General features: G+C 39.4%; 1 protein-coding gene across 48 annotated transcripts in view; it reads left to right on the top strand.

Moving 5' to 3' along the window:
- The window catches only part of PTK2 (protein tyrosine kinase 2), a 357319-nt gene that overhangs the window by 207205 nt on the left and 134519 nt on the right, over positions 1-15595 (top strand). For all 48 annotated transcript variants that reach the window (XR_013397442.1, XR_013397443.1, XM_077944113.1 and 45 more), the window contains 2 exons: positions 4773-4803; positions 8597-8649. Coding sequence is in view for 46 of the 48 variants with exons in the window: in XM_077944113.1 (XP_077800239.1) it covers positions 4773-4803; positions 8597-8649 (84 nt within the window). In the remaining 2 variants the exon portion in view is untranslated. The remainder of the gene's footprint in view (positions 1-4772; positions 4804-8596; positions 8650-15595) is intronic.

The raw sequence follows: 15595 nt of genomic DNA, 5'->3' as shown, positions 1-15595 counted from the left end.
GCAAATGCAAGGAGAGGAACTGTGGACAGCAAGTGTGACTACACAAGAGGTGTCACCAAGGAGCTGCCTAGAAGGGCACGAGAGTGGTGAGTGGTAGGTGGGTGCCTCCTCAGCCTCCCATGCCACTCTACAGACACAAGGCAAAGATGACAGGCAGAGCAATGTTTGTGTGCTGAGAGAAGTGAAGCAGTGCCTCGTAAATTAAGCTGGGGTGTTTAAATCTCATCCTGAAAGTTTTTGAGAGACACTAAAATGTTAAGCATAATAACTTGCTTGGTTGATGAATTTGTAATTTGGGAAGTTTATTCTGAAATCATTTAGCTCAGATGGATTGGAAGAGAGGACCGGTTAGGGGGCTGTTACATTAATTCAAATTAAAGAGGTTAAACCAGGGAGGGCTCCATGTTTCCTGGTTTGCCAAATTAAGGCTGCAGGAAAGAAAGAGTCTCCCTCACCATTGAACAAAGTCCTCAGCTTCACTGTGGTCAGGCCAGCATGAGCCAGTCACTGTGTCCTGCTCAGCAAAAAGGGAGCTCACCCTGAACTCTGTAGATAGCTGCCTGGCTCACCTTCCAGCCAGCCACGTGCACGGCTCCTTTGGGTGACAGCTCCGAGACTTGACTTCTTTTATACATTCATTCCATTGACAGCCACACACACCTGTGGAATTGTTTTCCTTCTGTTTCTCTGTGCTTCCTGCACAGGTTTGTCTGTTGTTACTAGTGAGTAGTTTTATCAAAATGCAAAATGCCTGGTCCTTTGACAAGGAGTGTTGACTAATCTTAAGAAACCCTTCATCTTTTAGTTTCCTGCGAACGAAGTCTTTTACCAACTTAGCATCTTAGTTCTTTATTAGGATTAGGCCGTATGTATCGGGAGAACCCACTCCCGATGGTTAACCTGGGTTCTTTTCTATTTCCTAAGTGTCTTGGCTAGTTTGAGAAATAAAGGGAAAGAGCACAAGAGAGAGAAATTTAAAGCTGGATGTCACATGTCGGCAGATTCTGTGATGTTCCCTGAGCATAAAACCAGCAACTTTTTATTAGCGATTTTCAAAAGGGGAGGGAGTGCACGAATAGGATGTGGGTCACAGAGATCACATACTTCACAAGGTAATAAAATATCACAAAGCAAATGGAGGCAGGGCGAGATCACAGGACCACAGGATGGGGCGAAATTAAAATTGCTAATGAAGTTTCGGGCACACAATGTCATTGATAACATCTTTTTTTTAATTATTATTATACTTTAAGTTCTAGGGTACATGTGCATAACATGCAGGTTTGTTACATATGTATACTTGTGCCATGTTGGTGTGCTGCACCCATCAACTCGTCATTTACATCAGATATAACTCCCAATGCCATCCCTCCCCCCTCCCCCCTCCCCGTGATAGGCCCCGGTGTGTGATGTTTCCCTTCCCGAGTCCAAGTGATCTCATTGTTCAGTTCCCACCTATGAGTGAGAACATGCGGTGTTTGGTTTTCTGTTCTTGCGATAGTTTGCTGAGAATGATGGTTTCCAGCTACATCCATGTCCCTACAAAGGACACAAATTCATCCTTTTTTATGGCTGCAGAGTATTCCATGGTGTATATGTGCACGTTTTCTTAATCCAGTCTGTCACTGATGGACATTTGGGTTGATTCCAAGTCTTTGCTATTGTGAATAGTGCCGCAATAAACATACGTGTGCATGTGTCTTTATAGCAGCATGATTTATAATCCTTTGGGTATATACCCAGTAATGGGATGGCTGGGTCATATGGTACTTCTAGTTCTAGATCCTTGAGGAATCGCCATACTGTTTTCCACAATGGTTGAACTAGTTTACAATCCCACCAACAGTGTAAAAGTGTTCCTATTTCTCCACATCCTCTCCAGCACCTGTTGTTTCCTGTTTAATGATTGCCATTCTAACTGGTGTGAGATGGTATCTCATTGTGGTTTTGATTGGCATTTCTCTGATGGCCAGTGATGATGAGCATTTTTTCATGTGTCTGTTGGCTGTATGAATGACTTCTTTTGAGAAATGTCTGTTCATATCCTTTGCCCACTTTTTGATGGGGTTGTTTGTTTTTTTCTTGTAAATTTGTTTGAGTTCTTTGTAGGTTCTAGATATTAGCCCTTTGTCAGATGAGTAGATTGCAAAAATTTTCTCCCATTCTGTAGTTGCCTGTTTGCTCTGATGGTAGTTTCTTTTGCTGTGCAGAAGCTCTTTAGTTTAATTAGATCCTGTTTGTCAATTTTGGCTTTTGTTGCCATTGCTTTTGGTGTTTTAGACATGAAGTCTTTGTCCATGCCTGTGTCCTGAATGATATTACCTAGGTTTTCTTCTAGGGTTTTTATGGTATTAGGTCTAACATTTAAATCTCTAATCTGTCTTGAATTAATTTTCATATAAGGAGTAAGGAAAGGATCCAGTTTCAACTTTCTACTTATGGCTAGCCAATTTTCCCAGCACCATTTATTAAATAGGGAATCCTTTCCCCATTTCTTGTTTTTGTCAGGTTTGTCAAAGATCAGGTGGCTGTAGATGTGTGGTATTATTTCTGAGGGCTCTGTTCTGTTCCATTGGTCTATATCTCTGTTTTGGTACTAGTACCATGCTGTTTTGGTTACTGTAGCCTTGTAGCATAGTTTGAAGTCAGGTAGTGTGATACCTCCAGCTTTGTTCTTTTGACTTAGGATTGTCTTGGCAATGCGGGCTCTTTTTTGCTTCCATATGAACTTTAAAGCAGTTTTTTCCAATTCTGTGAAGAAACTCATTGGTAGCTTGATGGGGATGGCATTGAATCTATAAATTACCTTGGGCAGTATGGCCATTTTCACGATATTGATTCTTCCTATCCATGAGCATGGTATGTTCTTCCATTTGTTTGTGTCCTCTTTTATTTCACTGAGCAGTGGTTTGTAGTTCTCCTTGAAGAGGTCCTTCACATCCCTTGTAAGTTGGATTCCTTGGCATTTTATTCTCTTTGAAGCAATTGTGAATGGAAGTTCATTCATGATTTGGCTCTCTGTTTGTCTGTTACTGGTGTATAAGAATGCTTGTGATTTTTGCACATTTATTTTGTATCCTGAGACTTTTTGCACATTTATTTTGTATCCTGCTGAAGTTTCTTATCAGCTTAAGGAGATTTTGGGCTGAGACAATGGGGTTTTCTAAATATACAATCATGTCATCTGCAAACAGGGACAATTTGACGACTTCTTTTCCTAACTGAATACTCTTTATTTCTTTCTCTTGCCTGATTGCCCTAGCCAGAACTTCCAACACTATGTTGAATAGGAGTGGTGAGAGAGGGCATCCCTGTCTTGTGCCAGTTTTCAAAGGGAATGCTTCCAGTTTTTGCCCATTCAGTATGATATTGGCTGTGGGTTTGTCATAAATAGCTCTTATGATTTTGAGATACGTTCCATCAATACCGAATTTATTGAGCGTTTTTAGCATGAAGGGCTGTTGAATTTTGTCAAAGGCCTTTTCTGCATCTATTGAGATAATCATGTGGTTTTTGTCTTTGGTTCTGTTTATATGCTGGATTACGTTTATTGATTTGCGTATGTTGAACCAGCCTTGCGTCCCAGGGATGAAGCCCACTTGATCATGGTGGATAAGCTTTTTGATGTGCTGCTGGATCCAGTTTGCCAGTATTTTATTGAGGATTTTTGCATCGATGTTCATCAGGGATATTGGTCTAAAATTCTCTTTTTTTGTTGTGTCTCTGCCAGGCTTTGGTATCAGGATGATGTTGGCCTCATAAAATGAGTTAGGGAGGATTCCCTCTTTTTCTATTGATTGGAATAGTTTCTCTTATCAGGAAACAGGGTTTGAGAGCAGACAACCTGCCTGACCAAAATTTATTAGGTGGGAATTTTCCTTGTCCTAATAAGCCTGGGAGTGGTACAGGAGACCGGGGCTTGTTTCATCCCTTCAGCTACAGGAGATGGGGGCTTATTTCATCCCTTTAGCTTCGACCATAAAAGATGGCACGCCTTTAGGGGGTCGTTCATAGGCCTACCCTCAGGGCACATTCTGTTTCTCAGGGATGTTCCTTGCTGAGAAAAAGAATTCAGCGATATTTCTCCTATTTGCTTTTGAAAGAGGAGAAATATGGCTGTGTTCCGGCCAGTTCAAAGTTACCTCTCTTGTTCCCTGAACATCGCTGTTAACCTGTTCTTTTTTTAAGATGCCCAGATTTCATATTGTTCAAACGCACATGCTCTACAAACAATTTGTGCAGTTGACACAATCCTCACAGGGTCCTGAGGCTACATTCATCCTCCTCAGCTTACGAAGAAGATGACTGAAGGGATTAAGAGATTAAAGTAAAGATAGGCATAGGAAATCATAAGGGTATTGATTGGGGAAGTGATAAGTGTCCACAAAATCTTCACAATTTATGTTCAGAGACTGCAGTAAATACAGGCATAAGAAATTATAAAAGTATTAATTTGGGGAACTAATAAATGTCCGTGAAATCTTCACAATTTATGTTCTTCTGCCGCGGCTTCAGCTGGTCCCTCCGTTCGGGGTCCCTGACTTCCTGCAACAAGTACCCTTTAAACAATTGTATCTAATAGTCAGTGTATGTTTGTTATAAATATTGAAAATAAAACCATGAGAACCTAAGGTAGACAGTGTAGCAACTTTCTTTAAAGGGTCATTGCTGGAATACCAACATAGGCCTCATCCTTCTTCCCTGAATCTAGGCACCATCTTTTCAAAAGGAGTGAAAAGAGCCTTATACATCTCTTGTCTTTTTCCCCGCAGAAGGTGAACGGGCTTTGCCATCAATACCAAAGTAAGTACTGCTTTTTTTTTACTGTTATTTTGTTTTGTTGGGAAGTTTAAGGAAATTTCCATGCTTTATTCATTTTCCTAAAAAAATTAAATTCAATATACATGATCAAGGAACTAGGAAACAATTCTAGAAAGAAATCAAGTCAGTTTTAAATTTTATTAAGTATTTAGGCTTAATCAAAAAGTTTCAATTTTTCCTTTAAGTTCTATGGGAGAGCTAAAGAATAATCATAATGTCGAGAGCCTGTTGTTAAACATTTGCTTCATATGTTATTGCTAATCTTTACAAGAACCTGAAAATATGTGGCATTCTGGCTATTTTACAAGTATGAAAATTAAAAGAAATGATTTATGTTAATTTTCTTGTTTATTTCCTGAATTTCATAGTAGGTGTGTTGATCTACAAAATTAAAAGAATCAAATAGTAATACCAAAATAACTTATATAATTTTATATTCTCAGCCAATTTGCTAGGAACTGGGGACTAAGATATGAGTGCTAAAATCTAGGCAATCAGATACACAGGTAAACACACAGTTATAGCTGTGTGGTAAGTGCTTGCAGAGATGTTTGCACTTTCCAAGACACTAAAGAGGAACAGTGAGCCTAAGAGACCACTGGAATAGAGAGGGTAAGGCCTGAGCTTTGTTCTGTCCCTCTCCTTGTTCTCCGTAGCCAGTCCATTACTATTTCCTCCAGTTCCATGTTCTAAATGGATCCATCTGCTTCACCACCTTCCCACTGTGTCTCCCCTGTGTTTAGCTATCTGGGCTACCCAAGTACACTCCTGTGTTGGGGGTCCCCAAGATCTAGGAGTCACAAGACTCAGCTATGATGTATTACAGCAGATAGATACAAAGCAGAATCAGCAAAGGATGAAGGCGCATGGGGTGAAGTCCAGGGAAAACCAGACACAAGCTTCCAAGGGTCCCTTCCCAATGGAGGCCAAAGGACACTCTGAATTCCCCAGCAATGGATTATGACGACCTGTGTGAAATGTTGCCTACTGAGAAAGCTCGATAGAGACTTGGTGCCCAGGGTTTTTACTGGGGGTTCTTTATACGTGCACACTCTGCCTGGCATGCATCCAAACTCCAGACTCCCAGAGGGAAAGCAAGAGTTCAGCATAAACCACATTTTTTGTACAAACATTTTAGGCATAGTGTACCATACCTGTCAGGGGATGGTGGCAACTCCGTGAAAATCCGAGTTCCCAGATACCAGGCAAGGGACAATCGTGTAAAGTCAGTCACAGTCCTGCTACATTAACTCTTTTCTGTGTACTTCTGCTAAATCAGTCTCTGTCCAGTGTTGCTCCTTAGCCTATCCGTGCTCTGTGCTACAGCTTGAGGAAGCTTTCCTAATTAAATATCTTAGATGACCTACTCTCGCTCTTAGGATACTTTGCAGTATTCTTAACCTAGCTTTCAGGAGCCCGTGTGATTGTTCCCTGCTCACTTTAGCCTTGGTTTTTGTTACTCCTCATACTATTCCTCAGGTACACTGAACTTTTTTTTTAATTCCAGGAGCAAACATCCTTTCTTTTCCCTGAAGGTCTTTGCCAGTATTTTGTCTTTGCATGATTCACTCTTCTTCCAACCCGCTTTTCCTTGCTAAGCCCTACTCATCTTCTAAGTCTCATTCTACATCACTTCCTGTAGAAACCTCATTGACCCACCCACAAGCCAGGAGAGCATCCCCATCATGTTTTCCTATGATCGTTTCTAGTTATTAATTGCCAGAGTCCTAAACATGGCCTTTTAACCTGTCTGCCCTCCCCGGGCAACCTGGCAAGTTGCTGACAGCCAAGGTCATATGCAGTACTATGGGCCTCGCGCAGGCAGGGTCTGCAAGTGGCTGGTGCACCTCTAGCTTTGGACAGTGCACTCTACAGCATCAGCAGTGTCTGATAGAGGTTCATTTGGGGTCATACCAGGGCAGGAACTAATGTTTATTTAGTGTACCTTTAGTTGTGGGAAGTTAAGGGATAATTTTGGGATTAAAATCAAAGCTGGTCAATGTGGTGTGTTCCTGTGGTTCTGAGGCTGAGGCAGGAGGATCACTGAAGCCCGGGAATTTGAGGCTGTGGTGTACTGTGATCATGCCTGTGAATAGCAACCACATTTTAGTCTGGGTGACTTCATAAAACTCCACCCCATTTCTTACAGACACACACACATATAGAGGAATCATGAACATAGGTATGAAAGTGAGTGAGGAAGGTAGTACATTAGAAGTGTTAACAGATACAGGAAACTAAATAAATGAAGCAAACTTTACAAGAGTGGAATTTCCACAAATCTTAAAGCATCAGGACACCATTATTGCTATTGATCAGATAAGTGCTGAAATCCAAGCTGTCGTGATAAAGTTGCTTAGCGACAGCATACATGATTGTGATGCGGACAAAGGAAAACCCCAGTGTTTTGGCAACAGAACAAGGAAGGAAATGATGTAATTTGTTGATTTAAAATGTGTGTCCTCTGACTGCCCAATATAGTTCAAAGGTAAGTTGTGATAAATCATGTAGCTGCAATGGAAGAGAAAGTAATGAGTTGTTAGAAAACAATTTTGATTAAATTTTTATACTAAAGATATAAAATTTCAAATATTTGGAGAATTCTGTAAAACGAACACAAGTCTATGGCTGTTTGCCGTGATTATTATAGAGATTATACAGTTTCACATTAAATAGTTATAGTGCTTCAAAACGATGTACAAGTTGAGCATTTCTAATCTGGAACTTCAAAGTTCAAAATGCTCCAAAATTTGAAACTTTTTGAGACCAACATGTTGCAGCAAGTTGAAACTTCCTCACCTGACCTCATGTGTAACAGGTTGCAGTCAAATCTTTGTTTTGTGCACAAAGTTATTTAAAATATTGTATGGAATTACTTTCAGGTTACATGTATAAGGTGTATATGAAACATAAACAGATTTCATGTTTAGACTTGGGTCCTATCCCCTAGGTTCCTCATTATGTATATGCAGACATTCCAAAATCCAAAACATCTGAAATTTGAAACACTCTATCTAGTTCCAAGCATTTTGAATAAGAGATATTCAACCTATATTGTTTTAAGTGTCAGTATTTCATCTGGAAAAGGTTTGCTTTTATAAAAAGACCAGGTAACTTTGACATCTAAAGACTGTGTGGTTCCTTTTTTCCCTGTGTTTTGTGTTTTACTAACTGTACTTGCATTTTTTAAATGGCAGAAAGACTTTTGGCCAAAATTTTATTTTTTGTGGGTAAATATGTAAAACTAGCATTAAACCATTTCATGAAGCAAGTAGCAAGATACAGTGAGATTACTTTTTTAAGTATGTAAGTAATAGTACATATTAATATATTTCTTGATAATTTTTTACATGCCGTAAGTTTAAGAAGGACCAGTCATACTATAGTATTTCATGTTATGTTTTAGAGAGCAAAATTCACTTCCAGGTGTATGGTTTTTCTCTTATAACTTTGGGGCAATCCTTTACTGTGTAGCATTTACATTTACATTTTTATTTAACCTATTCATACCAGATTAAATTGTATTGCATTGTTTTAAATTATTGTCAAGAGTATCTTTCTCACAACAGTTCAACATTCCTTCAGTTGTGTATTTTAATTTCTGATCTTTAAAGCATTAAAGCAGCCTGGCTATTTTAATAGAATCCAATTTTTAAAGAAATCACCTGTCTAAATTTTGTCTTCCTCATCCAAGGCAGTTCCCTACTTGATGAGGCCGAGTGGTGGGGTCCTGGGGAAATTGCAGGGCTTACAGCTTTGCTCTTGTCTGTCACAGGTTGGCCAACAGCGAAAAGCAAGGCATGCGGACACACGCCGTCTCTGTGTCAGGTAAGGGGCTCTAGGTAGCAGACCTCGAAAAGCACTGTCATGGAGTAAGATGATCATAGATGTCTATTTTTGGTATAATTGCTTCATTCTAGAATAGCTTATGAAAATAAGCATTCTGGCTATCTAAATTTGCATAATTTTACCATCATTAAATAGTTTTCAGTATGGCTCATAGATTTTATTTTTTTAGATGGGACATAGGTAAAATACCAGATCACTCAGCAAGTTATATAGAATTCCAAATTATTTTTGGGTTTTAATAATATCATGTTAATCATATCCAGAATGAAGTTGCCATTATAATTTATCTTTGCAATTCAGTAGAATATACTTTGCATATTTATTTTTTGAAGTTCAGGAAATATGAGATATTTTAAAACAATTTTTGTATTTCACAATTAATATGCTGTTTGAATATTGCTTTTTTAAAAATATAGTTAAGATACTGGCATGAGCATTATCTTAACTATTTGCTGGTGCGATTGTGTTGTACTTTCCTTGGTATGTTTCAAAATAGATATGCCTTTTTCCCCATTTAAAAATGTGGGAAATAAAGGAAAGGGGGAGGATGAGAAAGCATCTTCTGTGGGCCCATTTGATATCTTAAAATACATATGCAAATATATACATCTGTATATGCACATATATACATACATAACCGTATACGCACATATATAATTTGTTCTTATGTATGTGCATACATATATGTTACATTTCTGAAATAATAGTTTCCTTTTAACTTTAGCATCTCACTTAGAAAAGACCCAATTCCTGTTTATTTTGAATCAGTTTTTTTTGAGACAGAGTCTCACTCTGTCGCCCAGGCTGGAGTGCAGTGACGCGATCTCAGCTCACTGCAACCTCCGCCTCCCAGGTTCAAGCAATTCCCCTGCCTCAGCCTCCCAAGTAACTGGGATTACAGGCACCCACCACCACACCCTGCTAACTTTTGTATTTTTAGTAGACACAGGGTTTCACCATATTGGCCAGGCTGGTCTCAAACTCCTGATCTCAGATGATGCACCTGCCTTGGCCTCCCAAAGTGCTGGAATTATAGGTGTGAGCCACTGGGCCTGGCTTCCTTGTTTGTTTTTCTTTTTAATTGTGCACAAATGTCCCATAAGCCCTTCCTCAAGAAGTATTCTTGCTTGTATTTGCACACTTGGCAAAGATACTCAATAAAGGTGAATGATGTGTGATACTGCCGAAGTCCTACTGCTTGAGAAATCATTGCTCACTTCCTCATTAAGTAGAAGGTTGGAGTGCTAGAGCTGGTCTTAGGGACAGCTTCGGGGTTGCCAGTATGTTCTCAGGTAACAGTTAATCATCCTTATAAGCCTAGTTGTGACTTCATGGAGTAGCCCTAGTTTCCAGTAGTAACACTGGGGCACTAAACAACACTCAGTGTTTGCATTTGTTGAGTCTGTGGTGGGTACAGAGAGTTGGCGAACTTGCCAGGCCCTCATGGAGTTTGTAATCTAGTTGGAGAGAGAGAGACCACCACACATGCTACAGTCATAGGAGGGAGCAGCTGCTGGGCGTCAAAGGATGTTCTGCAGGATGTTCTGTAGAGTAGGTGAGATTTGAGCAGGGCTTTGAATAACTCACAGGCCCTTTGGTCCATCTTCTTGCCAAACTGTAAAGCAGCTTTTGGGATGAGCCCTGGGGACTTCCCTTTTGGTGCTTGCCACACACTGTCTCCACAGTCTCCCCAGACTTGATCAAGAGAGAAGGGAAATGTCCCATTATGTTAATAAGGACTATTTCTGGCATCTGTCTTTGGGTAACAAAGTAATGAAATGTAATAAAATAGGCCCCAGCAGTACCTTCAAATCTTTTCCCTCCTATTTTACTAATCTCTTTTAATCAATACTCTCCTTTCAAGGTTTAAACCTCAGATGTGTCTTTTAGCAGCTGGTCACCACCAAACTTTTGGATTTTACTTCTTCCAGCCAACCCCCACTTTATGATCTCAGTGTTTTCATCCTATTTCAGAACCCCATTAAGAATAAAGTTAGCTGGCATTTTATGAGTACTTTTGTAGATACTGTGTTCCAGGCTCAGGTTTATGTTCTGTGTTCTTGTATATGTATCATCTCATTAGTCCTTACAACAAATCTATAAGATAGTTTTTCTTATTGTATAGCTGAGGAGACTATGTCCCAGAGAGGTTAAATAATTTGCCCAAGGTTACACAGTTGCTAAAATCTGGAGTCATTATTCAAACTCTAATGTCTGGCTTTAACACCCACCTGAATTACTTGTGATCCTGCTTTCATTGTTTCTTCCTAGGTATTCCTTAACTAGGAGTTCATACTTCAGTACCTTCTCCATGTTAGTTCTTAGATTGCTACCATGTTGATTTAAATAGGCAGTTCTCTGGTCAGAAACTTTTAGTAATAATTTAGTATCCATCAGATGAAGTTTGGGCTCCTCAGCTTAGCCCTCCAAGACCTTTCATTATCTGCCCACCACCCACCTTTCCAGTCCTCCCTCGCCTCCTCATCTACATTGTTCTTTAGCCAAAAAAAGTTGGTGGCTGTGCCTCTCCCAACCTCCTTATCTCTGTTGTTCTGCTTGAACTATTCCATCCAGACTTGCTCTTTTCATCATTACATGTAAAAATATTTTCACTTTCAGAGTTAGTAATACTTCTATATATGACTGTCACTTAGGTGATTTAAAATCCAAGCAAAGAATAATTGGTGTCCAGTGGATATTTAATGACATAGCATTAATTGTTCAGTCTCTCGTTTGTCCTTAGTCATTCTACCTACTACTTGCTCACTTACGTGGAAACCAAACAAGTGTGGCATATTTCTTTTCTTGTATTCCGGCCCTCCCTCCCTTCCTTTCTCCCTTCCTTCTTTCCTTCCATCATCCTGACATTCAATGGTGTGTTATGTTTCTATCTTCCACAAAAACTATAAAATGTAAAAACTGACCAGCCTAGCTGGCCAGGAACCAGTGCATTGCATTTAGCCCCAAAGCTGGTAATTGACATTTCTAGGGACATCTTTGTTAAGCCAATACCTAGAAAAACAGTAATATTACTAAATCCCAGGGTTATTTCTTACCTGCCTACCTGGAAACACTGTACTATGTGGGATGTAGTGCTGACACACCATGGCAGAGGCCCTACTGCTCCTGGATCCTTGTGATATTCTGCATGTGCTTCTCCACAGTGAGCCTGTTCAGTGTCTAGGATAGTAGGGTGAGGCTGCAATCAACTATATGCCAGCTACAATTACTTGTTTTTCTGTCATACGATAGCTCATTTAACCCCTAACAAGCCCTAAGGGATTGATGAGACCTCACTTTTACATTAATCGAGCCAACAGGTAGTTCTTGAGTGCCTGCAGCATGCCAGGCACAGAATTCTAGATACTGGAGTTTACTAGAACACAAAGCCACGTCCCTCCCTTTATGGAGTTTACGTTCTTGTGAAAGAGTCAAGCCATAGATAGTAAATTAAAATAAAGCAGGTAAATTGAGAGCAACAGGAAAGCTGTTTAAAATTGTGATCTGTGTGACAATAAACCTGTATATGTATTAACTCTTGTGGGATTGTAAAGCCCTTCATAAATGCTAAATATTATTTAATCCCACAGTGGCCTTGCAAGGTCTTTATTGTCTCTCCATTTCACAGATACAAAGAATTAAATTCAGAAAGGTAAGCAAACTTGTTCAGTGTCACACAGCTTGAAAATGATGGCACTAGGATTGGAACTCAGGTCATTATTACCCTCTAGGCTCTACTGCCTGTCATGAGCAATTTGAGAGTGTACTCCCCTGTACTGATGAACTACTGTTACACTCCCAAGTGTCGATGAAGGTGGAGAGTCTTTGTGGGATTTGTCTGGCTCTCCCGTTTTTCTTCACAACCAAAGAGTTCTTACCTGACCCAAGCCTGAGTTCACATGTCAGTACCTCATAGAAACCTTTCCTGACTACTTTAAGAAGATCTGGACTCTTCCTCCTCAGAGCACTATACATTTCTCTCTCATGCATAGTCCTAAAATGGATGTCATTGTGTTTTAGAAACCATCTTGTCCATAAAACCATGAACCCATTGCATGTAAAGACATGTTCTGTTTATCTCTTTATTGTCTGGGATATTAGTTTTATAATTGTTTTTAAATAAATCCATTAACTCCATAAGGTATGGAGGTATGCTGGGACTTAGAGGAATGCATTCTGGGTAGTGGGAACAGACAGCAGAAAGGCAGGAATGTTTGGAGCAATGTCACTGGGGCTCTCAAGGGGTTACCTGTAAGCTTGTCACTGTAAATTGTTCTAGATTTTTTTCCTAGGAATCATTGTAAATAGTTCTAGATTCTTTCCTAGGAGATGTTGGGCAAGGGAGGAGAGGATAACCAACAGAAAAAGTGAGAGTCTAGATAACTTTAGGACGGTTTGCAGCTCTTAGTGGATCTCTCTTGATGGCAAATAAAGTAATATCCTTACATTCCAGAGAGAAGATACCAGGTACTTTTTCATTATTCATTGCAAAATAAAGGTAGTTATTGGATCACCTTCAGTAAGATTGCAATGACAGTTGATGTTGAATATATGAACAGTGTATCTTTGAAATTCACACAGTATTTCTCTATAAAAATAAGTGTAAGATTAACAGAGATTTACAAAAATATCGAACAGAACAACATGTTTTCCTGCCTATATTCTTCTGAGAACCTAAAGAGGTCTTTTTTTTTAGCCTAATTATTAAGTTATAAAGAAACTTGTGCTTATTGTGGAGCTCAGGTACAACTTAGAACATATCTGAAATTCGAGTGCTGCAGTCTTTCATAAAGTATGCTGAAAGAGGAGATGTGGCATCTACGGGGAGGGGGTGCTTAAACAGTGGTAGTGTGGGTTAAAATTACCCTGGAAATCAGATAGTTCCAAATCAGTGAGTAAAGCTGTATTTTAAATATTTTGAAGATATAAACTTGGGGTTTTTGTTTGGTTGATTATTGTGTTTGGGTTTTTTTTTTTTCTTTTCTAAAATAACCAAGCCCTTGATCAAGCAGTAAAACCTTAATTATGACCAGAAGTACAAGATAACACATGATGGTAGTACCATTGCATTATGCACATGGCTCTTGTTACGTATTTGGATTACACGTGTGGGACTGGAGATAATACACGTTTTCTCATCTGTATCTCTGTCATGTAAACCAATGTAGTGATCTTTTTCAAATGCTTGATTTGATTGTCTCTAAACCCTTCATGCTAAAGGACAATTATACTACTTTGTGATACTTTTTTTTTCCCCCATTCTGTTGCCCAGGCTGGAATGCAGTGGCATGATCTTGGCTCACTGCAACCTCCGCCTCCCACGTTCAAGCAATTCTTCTGCCTCAGCCTCTCAGGTAGCTGGGACTACAGTTGTGCACCACCATGCCCAGCCAGTTTTTGTATTTTTAGTAGAGATAGGGTTTCACCATGTTGGCCAGGCTGGTCTTGAACTCTTGACCTCAGGTGATCCACCCACCTCAGCCTCCCAAAGTGCTAGAATTAAAATTACAGTCTTGAGCCACCACGCCTGGCCCTTTGTGATACTTTTTCAGTATTTGTTGCAATTTAAATAAATTTTTAATTTTCTAACAGATTATTTTGGTTCAGTTGTTTATCATGCAGCATAATTTCCTTTATTTAAGATTACTTTTAGGTTTTCCAGGTTAGTGACTGGAAATTATTCTGAACTATTAAAACATCTAATGAAATAAATGTTATTTGTATTTTGTATTAAGCTGCTTCATTACAGATTCTAAAACAGCTCACTTGTATATGCAAAGGTGGTTTGTAAACTGTAAAGTTCTATAAAATGTAAGGTGGTATCATCTATAATAATTACTGCATTTTATCTTTCTGTGTGGTCTCTGATATACTAGGTTTGTTACCTATTCATGACTATGCCACTTATAAATACAGGTAGTTATTTACATATGCATGTGGCTTAGAGATCATGCCTGGCCCATCCACAAGTGTCATTTTGTTTAAACCTCATGAGAGTCTTCGTAATATTTTCACCTTACACATGAAATTAAGACACTCAGAGCCGAAGTGGTTTGGCCAAGTTCACACACCTAGTGAGTAATAGCCTGCTGGAAATCTTGATCTTGGACTACAAGGTTTGTTCTCTTTACATTAGACCATATTGACTCATTTATTTCTTTTTTTTATTTCTTTTTTTTTTTTTTTTTTTTGGAGACACGGTCTCCCTCTGTCACCTAGGCTGGAATGCAGTGGCTTGATCTCAGCTCACTGCAGCCTCAACCTCCCGGGCTCAAGCAATCCTCCTGCCTTGGCTTCCCAAGTAGCTGGGACTACCGGTGTGCACCACCATGCCTGGTGAATTTTTATATATTTTTTTGTAGAGACAGGGTGTCCCTATGTTGCCTGGGCTGGGCTCAAGCGATCCGCCTGCCTCTGCCTCTGAAAATACTGGAATTACAGGTGTGAGCCACCGCACCTAGCCTATGTTGGCTCATTTCTAAAGCTTGATGATATAAATGTGTGGAAGGGAATAATACTTTGGAAGAGTTTGAGTGTGATTTGATTAAGGTTCTTTTCCCCCCATTTATTAGGAATAGGATAGTACTGACTCAGTTCCAACTCTTTCATTAAAATTCAGAAATGTGCCCTGTATTCAAGTTTGAAAAAGGTTCTTCTGTCTAGTTTTACACTCTAGTTTCAATTTTGATAATGCTGTGGGTTACCAAGGTAGCCTCTGTTGCTGAAAGCTTGATTTAAATGCTAGCCTTTAGGAATTAAAAGGGGAAAGAAAAGAAAAAAAAACTTTGCCTTAATTTTAGAGCACTATCACCTGTTATATAAGTAGTTCATTTTTTTCCCCACCAAATCCAAGGGACACTGAAAAAATTAAAAAGTAAAACTAAATTTAGGCCAGGCACAGTGCCTCACGCCTGTAGTCCTAGCA

Source organism: Macaca mulatta, chromosome 8, assembly GCF_049350105.2.
Source record: "Macaca mulatta isolate MMU2019108-1 chromosome 8, T2T-MMU8v2.0, whole genome shotgun sequence".
NCBI lineage: Eukaryota > Metazoa > Chordata > Mammalia > Primates > Cercopithecidae > Macaca > Macaca mulatta.
This window is presented reverse-complemented; position numbering and strand designations above follow the sequence as displayed.